Source organism: Balaenoptera ricei, chromosome 2 (assembly GCF_028023285.1).
Source record: "Balaenoptera ricei isolate mBalRic1 chromosome 2, mBalRic1.hap2, whole genome shotgun sequence".
Taxonomy (NCBI): domain Eukaryota; kingdom Metazoa; phylum Chordata; class Mammalia; order Artiodactyla; family Balaenopteridae; genus Balaenoptera; species Balaenoptera ricei.
Genome location: NC_082640.1, coordinates 183,258,097 through 183,276,540, shown reverse-complemented (window position 1 = coordinate 183,276,540; position 18,444 = coordinate 183,258,097). Strand labels below are relative to the sequence as shown.

General features: G+C 58.9%; 1 protein-coding gene across 5 annotated transcripts in view; it reads right to left on the bottom strand.

Moving 5' to 3' along the window:
* The window catches only part of EVL (Enah/Vasp-like), a 159,756-nt gene that overhangs the window by 4,806 nt on the left and 136,506 nt on the right, over positions 1–18,444 (bottom strand). For 3 of the 5 annotated variants that reach the window (XM_059914986.1, XM_059914985.1, XM_059914984.1), the window contains exons 4-11: positions 18,333–18,396; positions 14,540–14,595; positions 12,625–12,854; positions 11,754–11,875; positions 8,069–8,129; positions 4,109–4,172; positions 2,385–2,451; positions 2,221–2,283 (exon numbers count right to left, since the gene is read on the bottom strand). In XM_059914986.1, the coding sequence (XP_059770969.1) occupies positions 2,221–2,283; positions 2,385–2,451; positions 4,109–4,172; positions 8,069–8,129; positions 11,754–11,875; positions 12,625–12,854; positions 14,540–14,595; positions 18,333–18,396 (727 nt within the window). The remainder of the gene's footprint in view (positions 1–2,220; positions 2,284–2,384; positions 2,452–4,108; positions 4,173–8,068; positions 8,130–11,753; positions 11,876–12,624; positions 12,855–14,539; positions 14,596–18,332; positions 18,397–18,444) is intronic. The other 2 variants (XM_059914988.1, XM_059914987.1) reach the window with 2 other exon arrangements.

Sequence of the window (18,444 nt, the reverse complement as noted above, 5' to 3'; positions counted from 1 at the left end):
CCAGGGGCTGCAGGGAGGGGCGCAACTGGTGGAGGTGGTCCAAGGGCACACACTTCCACTAATAAGAGGGGTACCCTCTTGGGGTGTAACGTACAGCACGGTAACTATAGTTAACGATACTGTATCGTATGCTTGAAAGGAGCGAAGAAAGTAGATCTGAAAGTTCTCACCACACACGTACAAAAAAAGGTGACTGTGTGAGGTTATGGACGCATTAACTTACCTGACTGTGGTAATCATTTTACAATGCATACATATATCAAATCACAGTGTTGTACACCTTGAACTTACACAACACTAGATGTCAATTATATCTCAATAAAGCTGGATTAAAAAAACCCCACTGAATGCTATGTAAATAAAATTTTAGTGGTCCAGTGCACAAACCTGGGTTAAAAAAGAAAAGAAAAAGAAAGTGCTCCTGCACCCCTCCTGGATGAACTCAATAACTGTGGTTCTGACTGAGTCTGTAAGTAACTTTGGATGTGGAAAGAGGTCCAGCCCGAGATCCCTGGATCCGTCACACCCATCCTGCACGTTCAAGTCCCTGTTCCAAGAGCAGTTTTCCGGTCACCCGGACAAACCGCTTCACCTCTCTGGGCCTCGGTCCCCCATCTGCAGACCTGGACAGTCCCCCCGATGGTGACCCCGACAGCTCCGTGAGCCCTGCGGCACCCGCCCCGTCTGTGAGTCTAGAGAAGCGCTCTGGCTCGCAGCCGGGGGCCCTCTTACGTGTGCGAATGCCCTGGACAATGCTCTTGCCCTGTGAGGGACGCCTGGCCCCTCACAACTTGGCCGCCCGTCCTTACTCCACGACCAGGAAGCAGCTAGCTCTGCTGGGAGCTGCAGGTCAGCCCCGGCCGCCTCGCCTCCCCGGCTGCTCTGGCTCCCGCCCGGCTCCGGTCCGCCTCCCGCTTCACAGCCGGAGCGAGCTGCCCAGAGAGCGACTCCATCGCGGCGCCCTTTGCTCGGAGCTTGGAGACTGGGGCCCACACACAGAACAAAATCCACGCTTCTCACCGTGCGGCTCCTTCCTGCTCCTCTAAATGTGCCTCCCTCTGCCCTCCCCACGTCCTACCACTTGCCAGTCACAATGGCCTACTTTCTGTTCTTTGAACTTGCCAGGCTGGTGGCAGGCTCAGGGCCTTAGCACTTACCACTCCTTCAGTCTGGAGGGCCGTCCCCACAATCTCCACGGGGCAGGCTCCCTCTCACCCGGGTCAACTCAAATGCCACCTCTGAGAGGCCCACTCGCTAAAGCACCCCTGTCCCCGGCACCTTCCACCACGCGGCCCTCTATGTCTTCCCCAGAGCACCTCTCGGAACTCAGTTGTCTTATTTACGGGCCTTTCCAACAGGAAAATGAGCTCCTCGCAGGCAGGGACCTGCAGGGCCCAGCTCAGAGCCTGGCTGACAAAGGCCCTCCACAAATCCTGGCTGCCGCCGAGACCCCTCATCCCTGTTCACCCGCATCTGTCATCGCCATTCCTGCTGGGCCGGCTGGAGCTCTCTCTGGTCACCTTGTTTGATTTGGCAAGACCAGGCTCAAACTCCACCTGCTCTGGGATTTGGGCTGTTCCCCTTCGATTTGTGATGGGCACTGAAAACACTTCTTAGTACGGATTCTAGAAGCCTGCAAATTCAGGCCACACTTGGCCCATAGTTACTGTGTGACAGTCTCTCTGATTTTTTGGGCGACCTCAGTTTCAAACAACCCATCCTGTTATCACATCAGCTTTTGGTTTGGGAAAAACGGTCAGCGTATCTCTGGGGAAAAGGCAGAGGAAGGAGAGGAGGCGGGGCGCTGGGCCAGCCCCCGGGGTTCTGAGCTGCGGGATGCGGGATGCGGCCAGGGCTGCCGAAGGTCTCCCGTGTCCACCTGCTGTCCACACGTGGCTGCCCTGTGCGGGAGGGATGAACAGACCCCCCTGCGGCGTGGGGGAGGAGTGGAGGCTCGCCCGGTGTCACAGTTAGTGAGGCCAGAGCTGGGATTCGATCCCGGCTCCACCTCGCTGCCTCTCTGGACAGTCACTCCCCTCCCCTGGCCTCCGGCCCTCTGTCTAGGAGAAGACAGGAAGCAGCTGGCCTGCCCTGTCCCTGACGAAGCACAGGCCACCCTTTCCCAGAGCCGACTGTTAGATGACAGGACACGGGTGGGATCCGGGGTGTTAGTCATGGGCAGGGGACAAAGGAGACCCCGGAGGCGGGGCTGTTCGGTACCTAGAGTGAGGCTGCGACTGAAGGGGGCTCTTAGCTTCGGGGCTCTTGGCCACAGACGGGGTTCTGTGCGGTGGAACGGAATGCAACAGAGAGGTGAGTTGGTGCCATTGCCCGCCTGGGCCCACCGACCCGGGTGCAGGGCCGGCCTTCCCGGGGCAGCTCACCTGGACAGCAAGGAGGACACGGGCTTCTCCGCCGAGCTGCTCCGCTCCCAGGGCTTCCGGCCGGCCTCTGTCGGTTCACGTCACGGATGAAGCGCCTCAGAGCTGGGCAGGCGCTCAGCGGCCCCCATCCCGCAGCGTCCCGGGCAGGAGGCCCCACCCGTGCTCCCCCGTCACAGCTGAGACCCGGCTCCTTACTCCAGTCCCCTTTGGCCCAGGCGGCCCTGGCAGGGTGTAGACGGCCCTGCTGTCACCCGGCGTCTCCCCCCCCTCAGGACATGAGCCTCTGTTCCCTCGACTCGGTTAACCTTGACCTGTGGCCTGGTTTCGAGTCCTCTCACCATGACCGGGTCTCTCCTTGGAATGTGCGCCAACTGGTCAGGGAACCTCTTAACTACAACTTCTAGAGGCGACCTGTGACTCCAGCAGTGGGCCGAGCAGGGCACAGGAGGCCCCCCACCAGGACACTCTCAGGGCAGCCCGGGGTCCACGTTCGCTTTCAGGGGCCAGGCCCATGACCCACGTGCACCCCCTGTCCCCTGACTCCTTGGTTTCCCCCCGACACTGCAGCTGGTTCTTTCCCAACCTGGGCTTCAAAGTTGATTTGTCTTTCCTTTTTCTTTTTTAAGTGGTGTTAAACTACATTTCACTTTACTTCAAGAGATTTGTTGAGCTGGACAGAATTCACTGACTTTGCAGGATGAGCAGAGAGGCAGGAGGAAAAACCCCTGGGGCAGCAGGGGGCCAACCACTCTGAGCTGAGCCTGGAGACCGTGCAGGCCGACGGACCCACACTGGGCCTGCAGGGCAGGTACGAGAGCTGGGGCCACGTCCAGGGCCCAGGCATGCGGCCTGGAGGAAACCACTTCAACACACTGAGCCTCAACCTCCTCGACTGGGAAACACGTAACCCACCCACCTGGCTGTGAGGTGTTCATGCAGTCACTCACCAAGAACTGTGGGGGCACTGCCTGAGAGGGAGAGGACGCGGACCACGGCCTCGCAAGGGAGGCAGACGCGCCAACAGAGTCAGGACGCTAGGCCCGTGCGGGGCAGAGCCGTGCCCCAGCGAGCAGCCAACACCTGGAGCTTCCCTCCACCGGCTGGCGGCGGGGGCGCCTATTTCCCCTCCGCCTCTCCCTACCCTGCACCGCACCACGTGCTCAGGAGCGCAGGCCTGGCTCAGAGCAGACACCGAAATGTTGGACGAGCGACTGACTGCAGTGGCTTCTCCCCACCGTGGAGCCTCAAGGCACTCTTCTAATCGCATCCCCCCATCGCAGAGCTCAGACTGGGGGATTTCTGAGCAGGGCTCAGGACCGCCTTGTCTGGCTGACTCCTCAGTGAGCAAGACGCACTGGTAATCACTGTAACGTGGGCCACAGCTGGCGTTTTGCAGGGAGCAGGAACGTGACGTTTCCGTGCTCCTCTTCGGAGCGCGGGCCCAAGGCCGGGAACCTGAGCCCCAGGGCACAATCTCCCACGCCACTCGGTAGGTACCGGCAGGCCGGCTGGGAAACGCGAGGCTTAGACTGGGCGGTCTTTCCTCCAGGGTGCCCCTGCCCTGCTGAGGCTCAGCGCGGAGGCCGCGAAGATGGCGGGGAGCCCCCACCAGCGCAGCCTCTCTGCTCACCGTCAAGTGAGGCAGTGGGATCAGATCGCCTTCCTGTAAGAGCCCCTCCTGTGCTAAGACCCCGTGCTGGCGCCGGCAGGGCGGTGCGCCTTACCTGAGGAGTTGGGGGGCTGGCTGGCTGCTCGGGTCCCCGGAGATGGAGAGGTGCTCGGCTCTTCCTGAAATGGAAGGGAAAGGCTCTGCCGTCGGCCTGCTTAGGAAGGCCGGCTGGGTGGGGGACCTCTGGGCCAGGTCATCTAGAAGACCTCAGTTTTCCAAATTAGCCAACGAACATACATTATTTTTATAATCAGTGAAACAACAAATACGATTCACCAGTGAAAACCCCAGGTCGTGGTGGGGAGGCGGTCCACCCCACGGAAGTCAGGGAAGGAGAAGGCTGCTGGGAGACACAGTGGACGTGGCCCGGGCCCGGCGCTGCCCACAGACTCACTGTCCCTCACGAGGCGCTGCCACCCCTTGTCCACCGGGACCTCCGCAGCCCTGGGAGGAGCCTGCTTGCGGTCAGCCCTGCTGGTCAAGGCTGGGCGCGGACACAGCCTGAGTCCTAGGGACCCCGGCACTTCACTGCTCTTTCACAGGAGAGGAGGAAGCGTTAAGAATTTAGAATGTAGGGACTTCCCTGGTGGCGCAGTGGTTAAGAATCCGCCTGCCAATGCAGGGGACACGGGTTCGAGCCCTGGTCCGGGAAGATCCCACATGCCGCGGAGCAACTAAGCCCGTGCGCCACAACTACTGAGCCTGCGCTCTAGAGCCCGCGAGCCACAACTACTGAGCCCACGTGCCACAACTACTGACGCCCGCATGCCTAGAGCCCGCACTCTGCAACAAGAGAAGCCACCGCAACGAGAGCTCGCGCACTGCAACGAAGAGTAGCCCCTGCTCACTGTGACTAGAGAAAGCCCGCGTGCAGCAAAGAAGGTCCAATGCAGCCAAAAATTTAAAAAAAAAAAAAAATTCAGAATGCTCTAAAGGTTATTTTTAGCCCAACCAGCCTACGAGTTCATCAATGTCGCTGACCAGTGGTCCAGGCGGAGCCCCGAGCCTCCCGCCCGTGCGCCCCACCATCCCCCAGACACGGCCGCTGCGCGTCTCTGTCCTGCACGCCCGCTCCTCTCAGAGCTCGGGGCAGATGCCGCCTGTCCTGGGAGCTCTCGCAGGGCTCTGGGCCCTGGTGCTCTGTCTCTGCCCTCAGCACTTTCTTTGTCAACAGTTGGCTTCTTGTGTCCTCCCTTGAGCACAGAGGCCGTGTCCTACCCACCCAGGACCCCCGGCGCCTGGCCCCCAGCGGGGCCCCACGAAGGCGGCCCGCGTGTGTCTGCTCTGCCCGTGGAGTAAGTCTGTGGCGACACTTGTAATGGAGGTGAGTAAGGCAGCAGTAATACAAGCTGATGTTTATTATCACACATATTTTGGAAAGATTCTACACTCGTAGGAAAATGGCATTTATTAAGTAATCATAATTCCTCCATTTTTCTCAAGCAAAACACATACAGTTGCTACCTGGCGCTTTTGACCAGAGACAGCCAGCCAACCTGACGAGACGGACCTAGCATAATGCTGACCAAAGCCAAGAATCGCCTTCTGCCACTGCCCACGTCAACCCTGCTTCCCATCTGGTCCACCCGAGGCATGGGGTGAGGGCTCTCGGATGCTCACGGCCACCTCCAGGGCCAGGACTCCAGGCTCAGCGCTCCAATCAGGACCCACCACGCCCACTCCTCCTAGCGCGAGCCTGTGAGCGCCAGGACCACGACTGCTCACGCCTGGTCCCGCACCGAGAGCAGACCTGGCACCTGTCAGACCCATCAGGAACCCCCCACCCTGTATCTGCGCGGTGACTGAATGAACCCGGCAGTTGCTAATCCAGGGGCAAAAGAATGTGCTAGGCGTGGGTCTCAGGACAAGTCTCCTGAGGGCTCTCGTTTAAAGCGTGGAATAAATGAAATTATATAAATCAACACATATGCGTGGGGACCAGGGCCCAGAGGAAACAGGCAAGAATAAAAGCCATTATGGGTGAAGTTAGAGTAACTGAAAAAAATCAGAAAGTTGTTTTTAATGTTATCCTATTATTATTTCAAAAACAGTTAATAAGAATCCTCCCTCCCAGCGCATGGGGCTCTGCGCCCACACCCCTGCCCCAGCTGTAGAGCCCCGAGGCTGCCGGCCCAGCACCTGGGGGCTGTGTTTTCATGCCATGGAACACGTCCTTAGAGCAGTGACATGATTGGCCTGCGGCCAGCAAGTGGCAGAGCACCCGCCTGAGCCATCTGACTCCACATTTGGGGCGCCTTCCTTCTTTAACTAACGCTTATTTGTTTCTCATTAATTATAAACCTAGTGCACGTTCAATGAAGAGGATCTGGAAAACACTGAAAAGTATAAAAAAGAAAAGTCAGAGAATTCCTGGCGGTCCAGTGGTTAGGACTCGGTGCTCTCACTGCTGAGGGCCCGGGTTCAATCCCTGGGCGGGGAACTCAGATCCCACCAACCGCACAGCGTGGCCAAAAAACAAAAAAAAAAGAGAAAAAAGAAAGAAGAAAAGCCAGTCTCCAGTGTCTCCGTCCACGCGGCACCTGCTCTGGTGTGTGGAACTGCCCTAACCCTGCCCTGGAAGAGGCTGCTCCTGACTGTGGGAGACCAAGGCAAACAGAACTCCCAGTGACCAGGTTTCTTAAAAAAGGAAAGAAAAGAAAAAGGGGAGTCAGAGGAAGAAAACTCTACCCTTGGGGTCAAAGATTTCTCCTGGGTCCCTGGGATTTGAAACCCACTCTTCCTGGAGACCAGGGAGTAGGGAGGTTGGGTATGGGGGCTGGAGCTGTGATGGCGGGAACCGGCCGCCGCCTTTGGAGACCTGTAATTATTCCTGGGCTCCTGGCCAGACAGGCCTCTGCAGTTGAGAAATTAGTGGGGAGTTAGCTGGATGAACTCCATACTCTGTGCACGGCGTGGGGACAGTGGAAGATGCACGCCTCGTCCTCACAGGGCTCATGATCCAGCAGGAAAGAGCGAGTCTGAACAAGCAAAAATGTGCGTGCTGAGGGCAGAGGGGAAGCTTGGTGGGGAGAGGGGCCCGGGGTCCAAGGAGTAGAGAGCCTTACTAGCCTGGAGGTCGGGAGCCTGTTTCTCAGGGAGTACTGTTTACGCAGCGAAGTGCAGGCCGAGCAGGAGTTAGCTGCTGGGGCCGAGGGGACTGCATGTGCCAGGCGGGGGGATCAGGGGAAGGGAGGACCGCTGGCAGGGCTGGAGCCCTGGGGTCACACCCGGTAAGCCTCGCCCTGCTGACGAGGGTGGCACGGTACCCTGGCGCCCGGTGGTTGTAATATTTCTTCTGTCTCCTGCCGCCGAGATGCAACCTGTATGCCATCTGTAGTTAAGGTCTAAACTTAGCCGTTTCAGTAGGAGTCTATTTTTACAGGGAAAGCTTAACACAGAGGGAAAGGGTGTTAGCCACCCTAAGTGACGGCGGGCGCTTGGAATCTGTGTGGATAGACTAGGCTCCAGGACCCCCTCGGGACAAGAGCCAGAGCGCCGGGTTCCTCTGCCCAGCTCACCTGCGGCTCCTGCTGGAACTGACGGACTCAAGCGAAGCCTTTCAAGAACAGAAATAATTTGAAAATAGTAACTGCCCTGGTCTTCAAGCAGACATTGCCTACTGCGATTGTATTCTCCAACCCTCGAGTCCCTTGAGGAGGTCTGTCTGCTGGCCCCTCTGAGCTCCCCAGCCTCCAGGCCTTTCCCTCAAGGCGCTCCCGGGCGGGTCCTGCTTCTCTCTTACCTGCCTTCCCTGCGAGGCTGCGAGCTCCAAAGCAGAGCAGTGTCTGCTAGATGCTCAGTGAGCACAGGCCTGCCACCCGGTGCAGCGGGGACGGACGTGAGCGCCCACAGGCCCTGTCCCCCTGCACCACCCCCTCCTGTGTGTCCCCCTGCCCTCCTACAGATCACCCGGCGAAGTATCTACCACGTGTACGTCCAAATACGGTGTCCCGCAGGCCTGGTCTGTTCACACCTCTGGGAAAGCCAGGGTGGGCTGGCCGTGGGGTGTGCTTACCGTTTGGCTTTCGTCTTCCTTTTTATCAGCCGGCTTGTCTGTCTGGGAGGCTGCTTTTCTCCTAACACAAGGAGGGAGAAGAGACAATCAGCCCTGAAGGTTTCCACACAGAGCAGACGCCGCCTCTGTGCGGACACAGCTTGGTGCTCAGAGACTCCTTGCCGGGGCCTGACCCCGGTTTCGTGTGCAGGAGGTGACTTGTCCAGGCACCCATCTGGCCCGTGGCGATGCCCGGGTGAATGTCCAGGCCTTCTGTGCTGGTCCCAGGGCCCTGGACACAAAACTGGTCTGGGCGGGGGGTTGGGGGACACCCCATCTCTGTCTACAGCACCTGAAGGCCGAGGAGGTTGGTCGCACCCGGTCCAGGTCCCCGGGGACCTGGGCTCGGCTGGGTGGCCGCTGTTCTCCCAGGACGCTCAAGGCCTGGCCACGAGAGGAAGGAGAGCTACCCCCGCCACAGGTCAGGCTGGGGACATCCCGTCTGCAGGGCACCTGCGGGACGGAGGAGGACGCCTTTCCCTGTCACCCCAAAGCTCCTCCTCCCTCAGAGCTCAGCAGCCATGTCCTCCCCGACCTGGATACCACGAAGAGCGGCACGTGCGCAGGAAGGAAAGAACCCAACAGACGCCCTCTAGTCACGGCGCGCACCTCCCCGCAGGGCTGAGCCCCCTTCTCAGACACTCTGAAAACTCGCTGCTCTTTTCTGGCCTCAGTGGTGGCCTACCTCTGGCTAATTCCCAAATCCACACACGTACCCCTTCCTACTCTCCAAAGATCCGGCCCTGGGGGTTCTCGACTCGGTGAAGCCACCAGAACACAAAGCTCTCAGAGCTCACGAGGTGAGCCGTCCGTCAAGGGGGTGAGGGCCACCGGCTGGCTGTCCCCGTCTAGGGACCGGCCCCGGGGGGCTCCTTCCTCATCTTCTCATCCCGGGAAGGACAGGTCCACCCACCCATGGCACTTCCCAGAAACCCGGGACTCATCCCCGACTTCTTCCTCACGGCAGTGCTCCCGCTCAGTTCTGGCTCTGCACTTTGTTTCTGGGCTGTCTGGCCCGTCTTCACTCCCAACGCTGCGTGCAAGCACCACCAGCTCCTGCCTGGCCTGCTACTGCCACTGCGCCCGTGACATTCTGCTCCTACCCAGAGCCTGCGTTTAATCTTTTAAGGATACCCAGCAGACCAGGCCCCTCCAGGCCTGTGAAGATTCCCTGGGCTGAGTGTCTGTGGACACGCTCGGCATCGAGCAGCTCCCAGCGACACGATTCCCCCGCCTGGTCCACTGCCGGGACAGGCCTCAGCACCTGAGGAGGCAGCAACTCCGCAAGGACCTTTGGTCAGCTAAGCTCTGTTACTATGCTTGTTTGACAGATAAGAAAAAGAAGCTCTAATAAAAAGGAACGAAATGGGGTCATTTGTAGAGACATGGACAGACCTAGAGACTGTCATACGGAGTGAGGTAAGTCAGAAAAACAAATATCGTATATTAACGCATATATGTGGAATCCAGAAAAATGGTACAGACGACCCTGTTTGCAAGGCAGAAATAGAGACACAGATGCAGAGAACAAACGTATGGACACCAAGGGGAGAAGGGGGGGTGGGATGAGTTGGGGGACTGGGATTGACGTGTATACACTAATATGTATAAACCAGATAACTAATAAAACCTGCTGTATGGCACTGGGAACTGCACTTCGCTGTACAGTAGAAACTAACACAACGTTGTAAAACAACTATACCCCAATTTAAAAAATAAAAAAAAAGGGCTTTAACAAGAGCCTAGCCCCCCCAAAAATAAATAAATAAAAGAGACCCCAGAGAGCTCCCTGCTCCTTTCACCACGTGATGACACAGCAGAGAGATGGCCATTTATGGACCAGGCAGTGGGCTCGCACCAGACACTGCATTTGTCAGTGCCTTAGTCCTGGACTTCTCTAGAACTGTGAGAAATAAAATTCTCTGTTTATAAGCCATGCATCATGATTTTTTTTTTATAGCATCGCAAACTGATTAAGAGAGAGAATTAGCTGTCTGTACAAAGTGGAAGTAGAGATCTTCTTAAAAAAAAAAAAAAAGCAGCCCTCGAGCGCATCTCCTTGTAGGCCCCACCCAGCATCCTGCGCCGAGGTGGGCTTCAAAGAGCAGCGTGACTGCCCCTTGCCGGTCGTGCAGGGTGAGGGCTCTCGGTGGGCCCGGCTCTGCCACCAGCTTCTGGCGTCTCACTGGCTCCTGGCACGCCGGCCTTTTCCTGTTCTCAGAAACTTCCTCTCCATTCGGTCTAAACCATCTAGGCCAAGCTGTTATTGGGAACGCACTGGTGTTGGACTTGGGGAGAGTGTGAACACTTTCTTTTTTAAAGAACCTTCTATTTTTATGCGAGGCCCCTCTGGAACGGAATCTAACGCACGTGCACACGGGGCTCTCCCCTCTAGCCTGCGTTCTGGTCCACCTCCTCCAGGTCCTGGGCTCTGGCGGGGGGTGTCCCAGCCTCTCCAGGTGGTGTAACTCCGCCCACCGCACCCACCTCCGCTCCTCCTCTGCAGGGATCGCTCTCCGCTGCTGCCTCGGCCCAGAGGACGCGCGGGACCTCCTCCGTGAAGCGCCCCCGGCTCCCTGGAGCTGCTCTGCACTGCGCAGCCGCAGACGCCGGCTCACCTCTAGTCACGGCACGTGGACCCACCTGGCTGCTCCCGTCCCCCTGCGCCCTCCCTTGCTGGGCACACAGGGCCCTGGGCCGGCCCCGCCGAGATGTGCCAGACCAGCTACCTGCACCCTGGGGGCCTCTGTCTCCCCCGTGTCCTCGCAGGGCCGTGTGGGTTTACTGAAGACCCGGCACGGAAAGCGCTCGCCCAGGGTCAGCCGCCACGGGGGCAGCGGGAAGAGCCTGGAGACTGAGAGAAGGCAGGAGGGGTCACGGGGGAGCAAGGCCCCCGCCGTTGCTTTTCTTGGACAAGGAGCGTGCTGACAGGTGAGGCCCACTCCTGGGTCCTCTGGTCCCGGGTGAGCCATGGCCCTGGGAACCCCATCAGGGCATTCCCGCTGCCACACCACATTTACAAGTAAGACCCAAGCTTTTGCGACCCTTCCGAGAGGGAGCTGTCTGATCTCTCCATCTGCTTGGGATTCAGTTGGGGAACAACCAAGAGCCGTAGTGACAGGCTGATGGCCTTGGGCAAGCTGGAGGCACATGTGCCGGTGAGGATGGAGGCGGAGGCCGCAGAGCCGAGCGTGATGGGGAGGGAACTGCTGCTCTGTCCCTGAGGGGTAACGTCCTCTGGGCTCCTGCCACCTCAGCACCCCTTCTCCTGAGTCCTCCGTAACGGCCCCCACAGGACGGGCCCCTTCATCATACGTTCACCGCTGGGAATACTCCTTTTCCCTCGGAATTTATCTCTGAAATTATCTCCAAATTTCTCTCTGCTCAGGACAAGGCTGATACATGGCAAATGTTTCAACGAATACTTGTTAAACAGAAATGAGGACGGATTTAGAATTTAGGGGACTCCTTTTGGCTTGATGTCTCAGACTGACCCCTGGAGAAGGGAAAACTCGACGAATAGTCTCCCCTGCTTGGCTGAACCCAGGGGACAATGGGTCCTGGGGCCAGGCGAGGCTTCTCTTTTCCCCTGAGGAACAGGAGCTCCTGACAAGTGGCTGGGTTTGGGGGAAGCCTAAACACTCACCTCTTGGCCAGCAGCTTGTTCATTTCTTCCATGAGGCCTCCTCCTCCACCCCCACTGCTCGCCCGGTTGGCGTCAGACTTCGAGGTCCCGCTGGGACTGGAGCCTCCGGACGCATCTTCTGGCTAAGGGGAGAGGACGAAGCGCTTCGGTCTGGTGTCCGTGGCAGGACGTCACTTGAGGGGAGACGGGGCCATGTGTGATGGCAGTGCTGGAAGGGGCCGAGGCCATCTAATCCCCCAACCCCACCTGCTGGTGGAAGAGCTGGAGTCCAGAGAGCGACCGGGGCTGGAGGGTCACAGTTTGCAGGCACGCCCCAGGTTCGCTGGCTCACAGTCAGCACCCTTGCCAAGGCCAGCGTGGCTTGAGGAGGGAGGAGGCACAGTTCCGTATCCCAGGTGCTCCTAATCCCACAGCCACACGAACGGCCTTCTAGAAGCCCCACCTCCCAGGACACTGTGGAAGGCTGGGAGGGCCAGCTGAGCCTGAGGGAGCTGGTGGACTTAAATGCAGGAGACCCAGGGCCTGAGTCCAAACTGCAACTGATGACCTGCGTGCTTTGAACAAGCTGTTCATGCCTGCACCTCGGTTTCCTCATCTACGAGGGCAGAGATCTCCTGCCTCGCTTGTAAAGGACCAGCACCAGGTTACGTAACGGGAGGCACCTTACGGCTCACACGCAGCCCTGCCTGTCCCAGTGGTCTCAGTAACCGGGTAACTGTGACCGAGGAGGCGGGAGGTGCCATCTGGCTGGGGAGGGCGGCGCTGCGCTCCCCCCCACGGCCGGAAAGGGTCCGCCCCTCCGCCAGTTAGAAACCCGTCCCCCAGCCTGGTCCTCCCTGCCCCCCCCCCTGCCGGGGCCCGGGACACTTACCCGCGGGACTCTTCTCAGCTTGGCCCCAGCCAGGGCGGCGGCCAGGCCGGACACGGAGCCCTCGTCGTGGCTGGCGCCCTGGGCTCCTCCGGCTGGCAGGGGGGGCGGGGGAGGGGGGGCGGCCCCTGTGGGTGGAGGCGGGACAGGGGGTGGAGGTGGGGGTGGAGGCCCGCTACACGAGAGGGGGGCGCCGGCTGCAGCGGAGGGGTGCCCCGCTGGGAGGGTGGGTCCTGAAACAACAGTGGGCTCGGTGAGTGCCCAGCCCCCAGCGGGCGCCTCCCCGGGAGCAGGGACAGAGGGCAGCCTACTGCCCTGAGGGACGAGGAACAGCTCAAGGTGGCCTCTTCCAGGAAGCCCCCGCAGGATGCACCTGGCGATGTTCCTGTTCCTCCCTACATTCGGGGGCCGGGCTGGACCCAGCGTCACATACTTGCTTAACAGCCCTTGAGCTCCGCTAACTTTCTCTTGCTCAACTGTGGTCTTCCAGTGGGACAAGAAGCTCTTTGGTGGCACGAATTGTATCTTTTTTTCCATCTCTGTTTCTCCTCAGCTCCTAGCACCCCCCTAGGCATCAGCAATTGTTAGTCCCCGAGATACAACTGTGACTGCCCCTTGGCCTCTGGGGACGGCAGCAGGCAGCTGTGGGTCACAGGGCAGACCAGGGCACCTGTCCAGGAGCTCTGCTGCGTGCTGGCCAGTCCCCTGCCCCCCGCCCACCATCCAACGCCCGAGCCTCCGCTGCAGGCCTGGCCCTGTGCAGGGCGCTGGGGACAAGCGGCCACAGGCTCCCTGCTCACGGTGCTCATGGCCTGGTAGCAGCAAACCAATCACACGGATGAATGCAGAACTGTCACTGTGGCAGGGTGACAAGTGCCACCAAGGGCAGGTGCACAGGGCCACCTTGGCCTGTGAGGAGGCGCTCCAACCTGACCAGAAGTCTGTGGAAGGCTTCCTTGGGGAAGTGATGACTGTGCTGGGACAGGACAGAAGAGCAGGAGTGACGCTTGGTGAAGGGTGAGTGAGTGCGAGGGAGGAGGAGGCCCCGCGGAACTGAAGGAGCCGCTGGGAGGGAGTGCGCAGGGCAGCGGGTCCGCGAGGGCTGGGCCTGCGCACCTGGAGCCCGTGCCAAGGACCCAGGCTGCTCAGGAGTGATGGACAAGGGTGACCCGGTGACAGGGCGAGACCCGCGTCAGTAACGCAGGGGCGGGGCAGAGCGGGGCAGGAGCCCGAGGGGTGCAGCAGCCTGGCTGAGGGGGGCGGCACTGCCCAGCACCGCCACGAGCAAGGGCTTCTGCACCCAGCCGGGGCCCGGTGTCCTCGTCAGTAAGACAGGAAGACATTCACCTGCTTACTTCACAGGGCTCGGGAGAATTAAGTGAAACGAAGGACGTGGGAGTGCTCTGTAAGTGATGAAGTCCCACACTTACTAATCAACATTACCCTTTCCCAGAAAACCCCTCTGCTTTACTGTGCTGAGTTCCAGTCACCGTTCAGGACTGAAGCCACCCCTCCCCTGGGGTCCCCTCTGACCCCCAGGGCAGCCGGGGCCCCCTCCATGTGCCTCCACCCCTGCACTGACTCGGTAACTGCATGCGCCCTGCGGTGATCCAGGGGCATTAGCCTGTGTCCTTGACTGGACAGTGGGCTCCCTGGGGCAGGGGGTGCCGCCTCGTTCACCGCTATGTCCTCAGCCCTTACTTAGTCCAGGGCCTGAGACACGCTCTACTCAGGGGATGAGTCGGGGGAGGCCCAGAGGCTAGACCAAGCTGAGCTAACCCTGCACCCCTGCTCCGTCCCCTCGCTTCCCCACGCTCACCGGGGCCTGTGCAGCCAGCGGCCGGCCGCAGCGCTCCCAGCGGGCCCGGAGCGCCGTCCGGGGGGGCTGCCAGCGGGCAGGGGTGCGGGGCGCGCTCACCTGTGGCGGAGGCTCTTCTCTCCAGAGGCTCCTGGCGTTGCTGTTCCATCACCGGTCTGAAAAACAAACACGGCAGAGCGGGTCCGACCTCCTGCAGAGAGAGCAGCGCGGCTCCGCGCCGGAGCCCAGGCTGCAGAGCTGGGCTTCACCGGCGCCCCCGGGGGCTCAGCAACGAGCTCGCCTCGTCCCACCCTGGGCTCCGGCTGTGGGGCTTGCCGCCCCGCTTCCAGAGGCAGAGTACAGGGGAGCGCCAGCAGCCCGCTGAGTCTTAAGACGCCTGGGCAGACCAAGCTCTCCCCCAGGCTGGACAAGCGCGCCTGGCTTTTGGGGGCCTATGGCCACAACAGACTCGACCTCAGGGGCACCCACTCTTACCGCACCTGGCTCAGTTTCCTGGAACAACTGCCAGGCATCGTTGGCTGGGAGAGAAGCGGACACTAAGGCTACCCGTCCTCCTCCTTTCCCACTGATCCAGCTGCGGCCTGGCCTCCATCTGGAGGGCCATTTGGCTGCGCTGTAGTGCAGGGTCTACCTCTGCGGGGACTAACCTCCTAGCTCCTTGCATGAGCGGCCCTGGGTTGCTCTTCAAGGTTGGACGAGTGAAGACACTGACCCACAAATACATCCAGAGAACCTGGGGCTGAGACGCTGGGGCAGGAGGGGCTCGAGGAGTCATGTGGGCCCGGGTGGCAGCAGGGCGTCAACTGCTGAGAGCCAACTCTGAAGGCCTGTAATGGGGCGCGGGGCTGAGCAGCGCTCTGACGCGGGAGGGCGCCCCCAGGGTGAGAGGCTGTTGGCCATGCGTCTGCTCCGCTGGTTTACAGCGCACTCACGTCTGGGGCTGGGGCCGGGGTGTGCACGTAGCAGCTGCTCAGTATGCGCTTTGTGTGGAATAGCGACACGGGGCTGCCCAGCTGCTTTCACCTTGGAGGAAGGTCAAGTGGCACCCAGAGTTTACTGCAAGGTCATTTAGAGGTAGAGAGCTTTCTGGTTCCCGTTCTGGGATTCACTGGTTTGTGATTACAGGCAAGTCATTTCCCTTTCCTGGGCCTCAGATTCCTCTCCATAAATAAGCATAAGAACACCGGTTTCATGGGGTTCTTGTGAGGATTATGCCCGAGATCTAAAAAATAATGAAAAAGACCCTTTTGACACTAAAGAGTCCCTACCTCACTGCTGGGCACCACGCAGTTCCTCTCTTTCTGGGCCCCCCTCCGTGGTGACTGCCAGGGACGCAGGGGGAGTAGGATCCCTGCTCTGCAGTTTGACGCCTGCGGTTCACAGACTGACCTCCCGGGGTCGCTCGGTCTGTGCACAGTCGACTGCAGACAAAACTGAACGGCCCTCTGCAGCCAGCGGCCTGGAACACTGGACTTGGGGGGCGGGGGGCGTTAGATAAAGTGCGTGGTGTTTCACCAGTTCTGAGAGCGCAACTGCAGGGTCTGTTTAGGACCCAGGCCCTTCTCTGGGTGGAGGCAGCCCTGGGACCTGGCACAGGGCTGAGCTGGGCCAGTTCTGGTTCTGCTTCGAAGTTTTGCTTACTTTGGGCAAGTCATTTCTGTTCTCTGAGCTTCAGTTGGCTCATGTGAGAAACAGTACGGGTAGTAACAACCCCTGACGGCTAACGTGAGGATTAAAATGAGACAAAGTGTATAAAAGCCCCTTGTAAACTGCAATATGTTATACTCCTGAGAGGCTAGAAGACAGGCCAGTGGAATTAATAAAAAGGAACCTCTGAGGTCAGAGGTCAGGGGAACTGGTCTCGGCCACTCGCTGCCAGGCTGCCACCTTCATCCACTGGACAATCATGTTCATAGCAGCATTATTTACAATAGCCAAAATGTCAAAGCAAGAAAAATAATATAAGAAAAATGTGGTCTATACATATGATGGAATATTATGGACTTTAAAAAGAAAGAAAAAAAAATTTTTTTAGAAGTTAGAAAATTCTGACATATGCTACAGCCTGGACGCACCCTGAAGACATTATGCTCGGTGAAATTAACCGGTCACAAAAAGACTTACTGTATGATTCTGTTTATATTAGGTACACAGAGTAGTCACATTCATAAAGACGGAAGGTAGGATGGTGGCTGCCAGGGGCTATGGGATGGGGAGGGGGGAGTTAATGTTTACTGGGTACAGAGTTTCATTTTATAGGATGAAAGAGTTATGGAGATTGATGGTGGTGATGGCTGTACAACATATGAATGGATTTAGTACCACTCAACTGTACACTTTAAAAATGGTTAAGATGGTAAATTTTATGTTATGTGTATTTCACCACAGTTAAAAAAAAAAAAAAAAGCTTGTCACAAAAGGACAAATACTGTATGATTCCACTCACATGAGGTCCTGAGAGGGGTCAAATTCACGAAGACCGGGAGTACAGAGGTGCTTGCCAGGGGTGGAGGGGAGGGAGAATGGGGTGTTAGTGCTTAATGGGGACAGAGTTTCATGTTTGATGTAAACATTCTGTGGGTGGGTGATGATGCTGGTTGCACAACGACGTGGATATCCTTAATACCACTGATCTGTACACTTAAAAATGGCTAAAATGGTATATTTTAAATAAATTGTTAAAAAGCAAAAAAAAAAAAAAAAAAAAAAGGAACCTCTCCAACCTGAGTCTGGGAAGCATATTCCCATCTTTCCTTCGTTAACACTGTTACCTTCAAACAGGAAGCTGAGGCCTAGAGCAGTAACTGGCCCAAGGTCACAAAGTACACCATGGCGGCCGGAAGGCGCTCAGAGCAGGGCAGAGGCTCGAGAAGAGAACCCCCTGAGAGAGTCTCACAGCCAGGTGAGGGTGGGGATGTCGGCCTCCCCAGCTCCCAGTCCCGGGCTCTACCTGGGTCTCACCACAGGCCCCTGGAGGCACGCCCTCTCCCGCTGACCTGGGTGAGCACACAGGCCCCTGGAGGCACGCCCTCTCCCGCTGACCTGGGTGAGCACGCAGGCCCCAGGCCTGCCTCCGCAGCGCGGCTCCCACAGAGCCGGGGCTCCAAGCCCCTCAGAGACGCTGAGTCCCCACCCAGGCAGCACAGACCAGGCTCAAGCCCTGGCGCTGCCTCACCTGGCAATGGGACCTGGGGGGGCTGCTCCCTCCTTGGCCACCACGACCTCTTTTGTAACTTCAGGACAATGGCACTGGCCCTTCCTCCCAGTTCTAACACTTAAGAAGCTCCTTGGAGGGGGCCGGGGGGCAGGGCATCACCCTATGGCCCAAATCCCACCGGCGCTGCCTCCTCAGCCGGCTGGCCTAACAAGGACTACGGCGCACAAAGTGCTCTCAGCCTCTGCCTGCTTTAACCTCCGCCGGGAGGTGAGCAGGCAGGGGGTTAAGATCCTCTAGAGAGGCCGTGGCACCCACCCAGGGCATCCAGTGAGAGAGTGGCAGGACCAGGGCTCACGAGGCCTTCGGACAGAGCACAGGACGGGGTCAAGGACGGACCTCGGTCGCACAGGCCTGGCGGGTCGCGTCTGCCCATCTCCAGCAGTACAGCCTTGGCCACGTTACTGAATCCCCAGATGACTACCTCCTAATACACCCGGGAGGGCTGTGCTCAGTAAGTGAACGACACAGGACACTGCCAGGCTGATCACGAGCTGCAGCGTCGGCGAGCTCTCCCCCTGTGAAACCACACCCTCTCAGGTCACTGGCAAAGCAGCAATGAGCTGGCTGCCCTCCCTTTCTGGTCAGGCCTGTTCCCCCGCCCCCGTGTCTCTCTGGGAGTCCTGGCTGCGGCCACAGGTGTGTCCTCCAGGCTGGCCCTTGCTGCTGGGGGGTTACCTTCTCTGGATGTCCATCTCATCAGGAGACGGGCCATTCTGCACCTGACGCTGGCTGGAGGAGCCTGTGGGGCAGAGAAGCACAAGAGTGCAGCGGTTAACAGAGAAGAAAG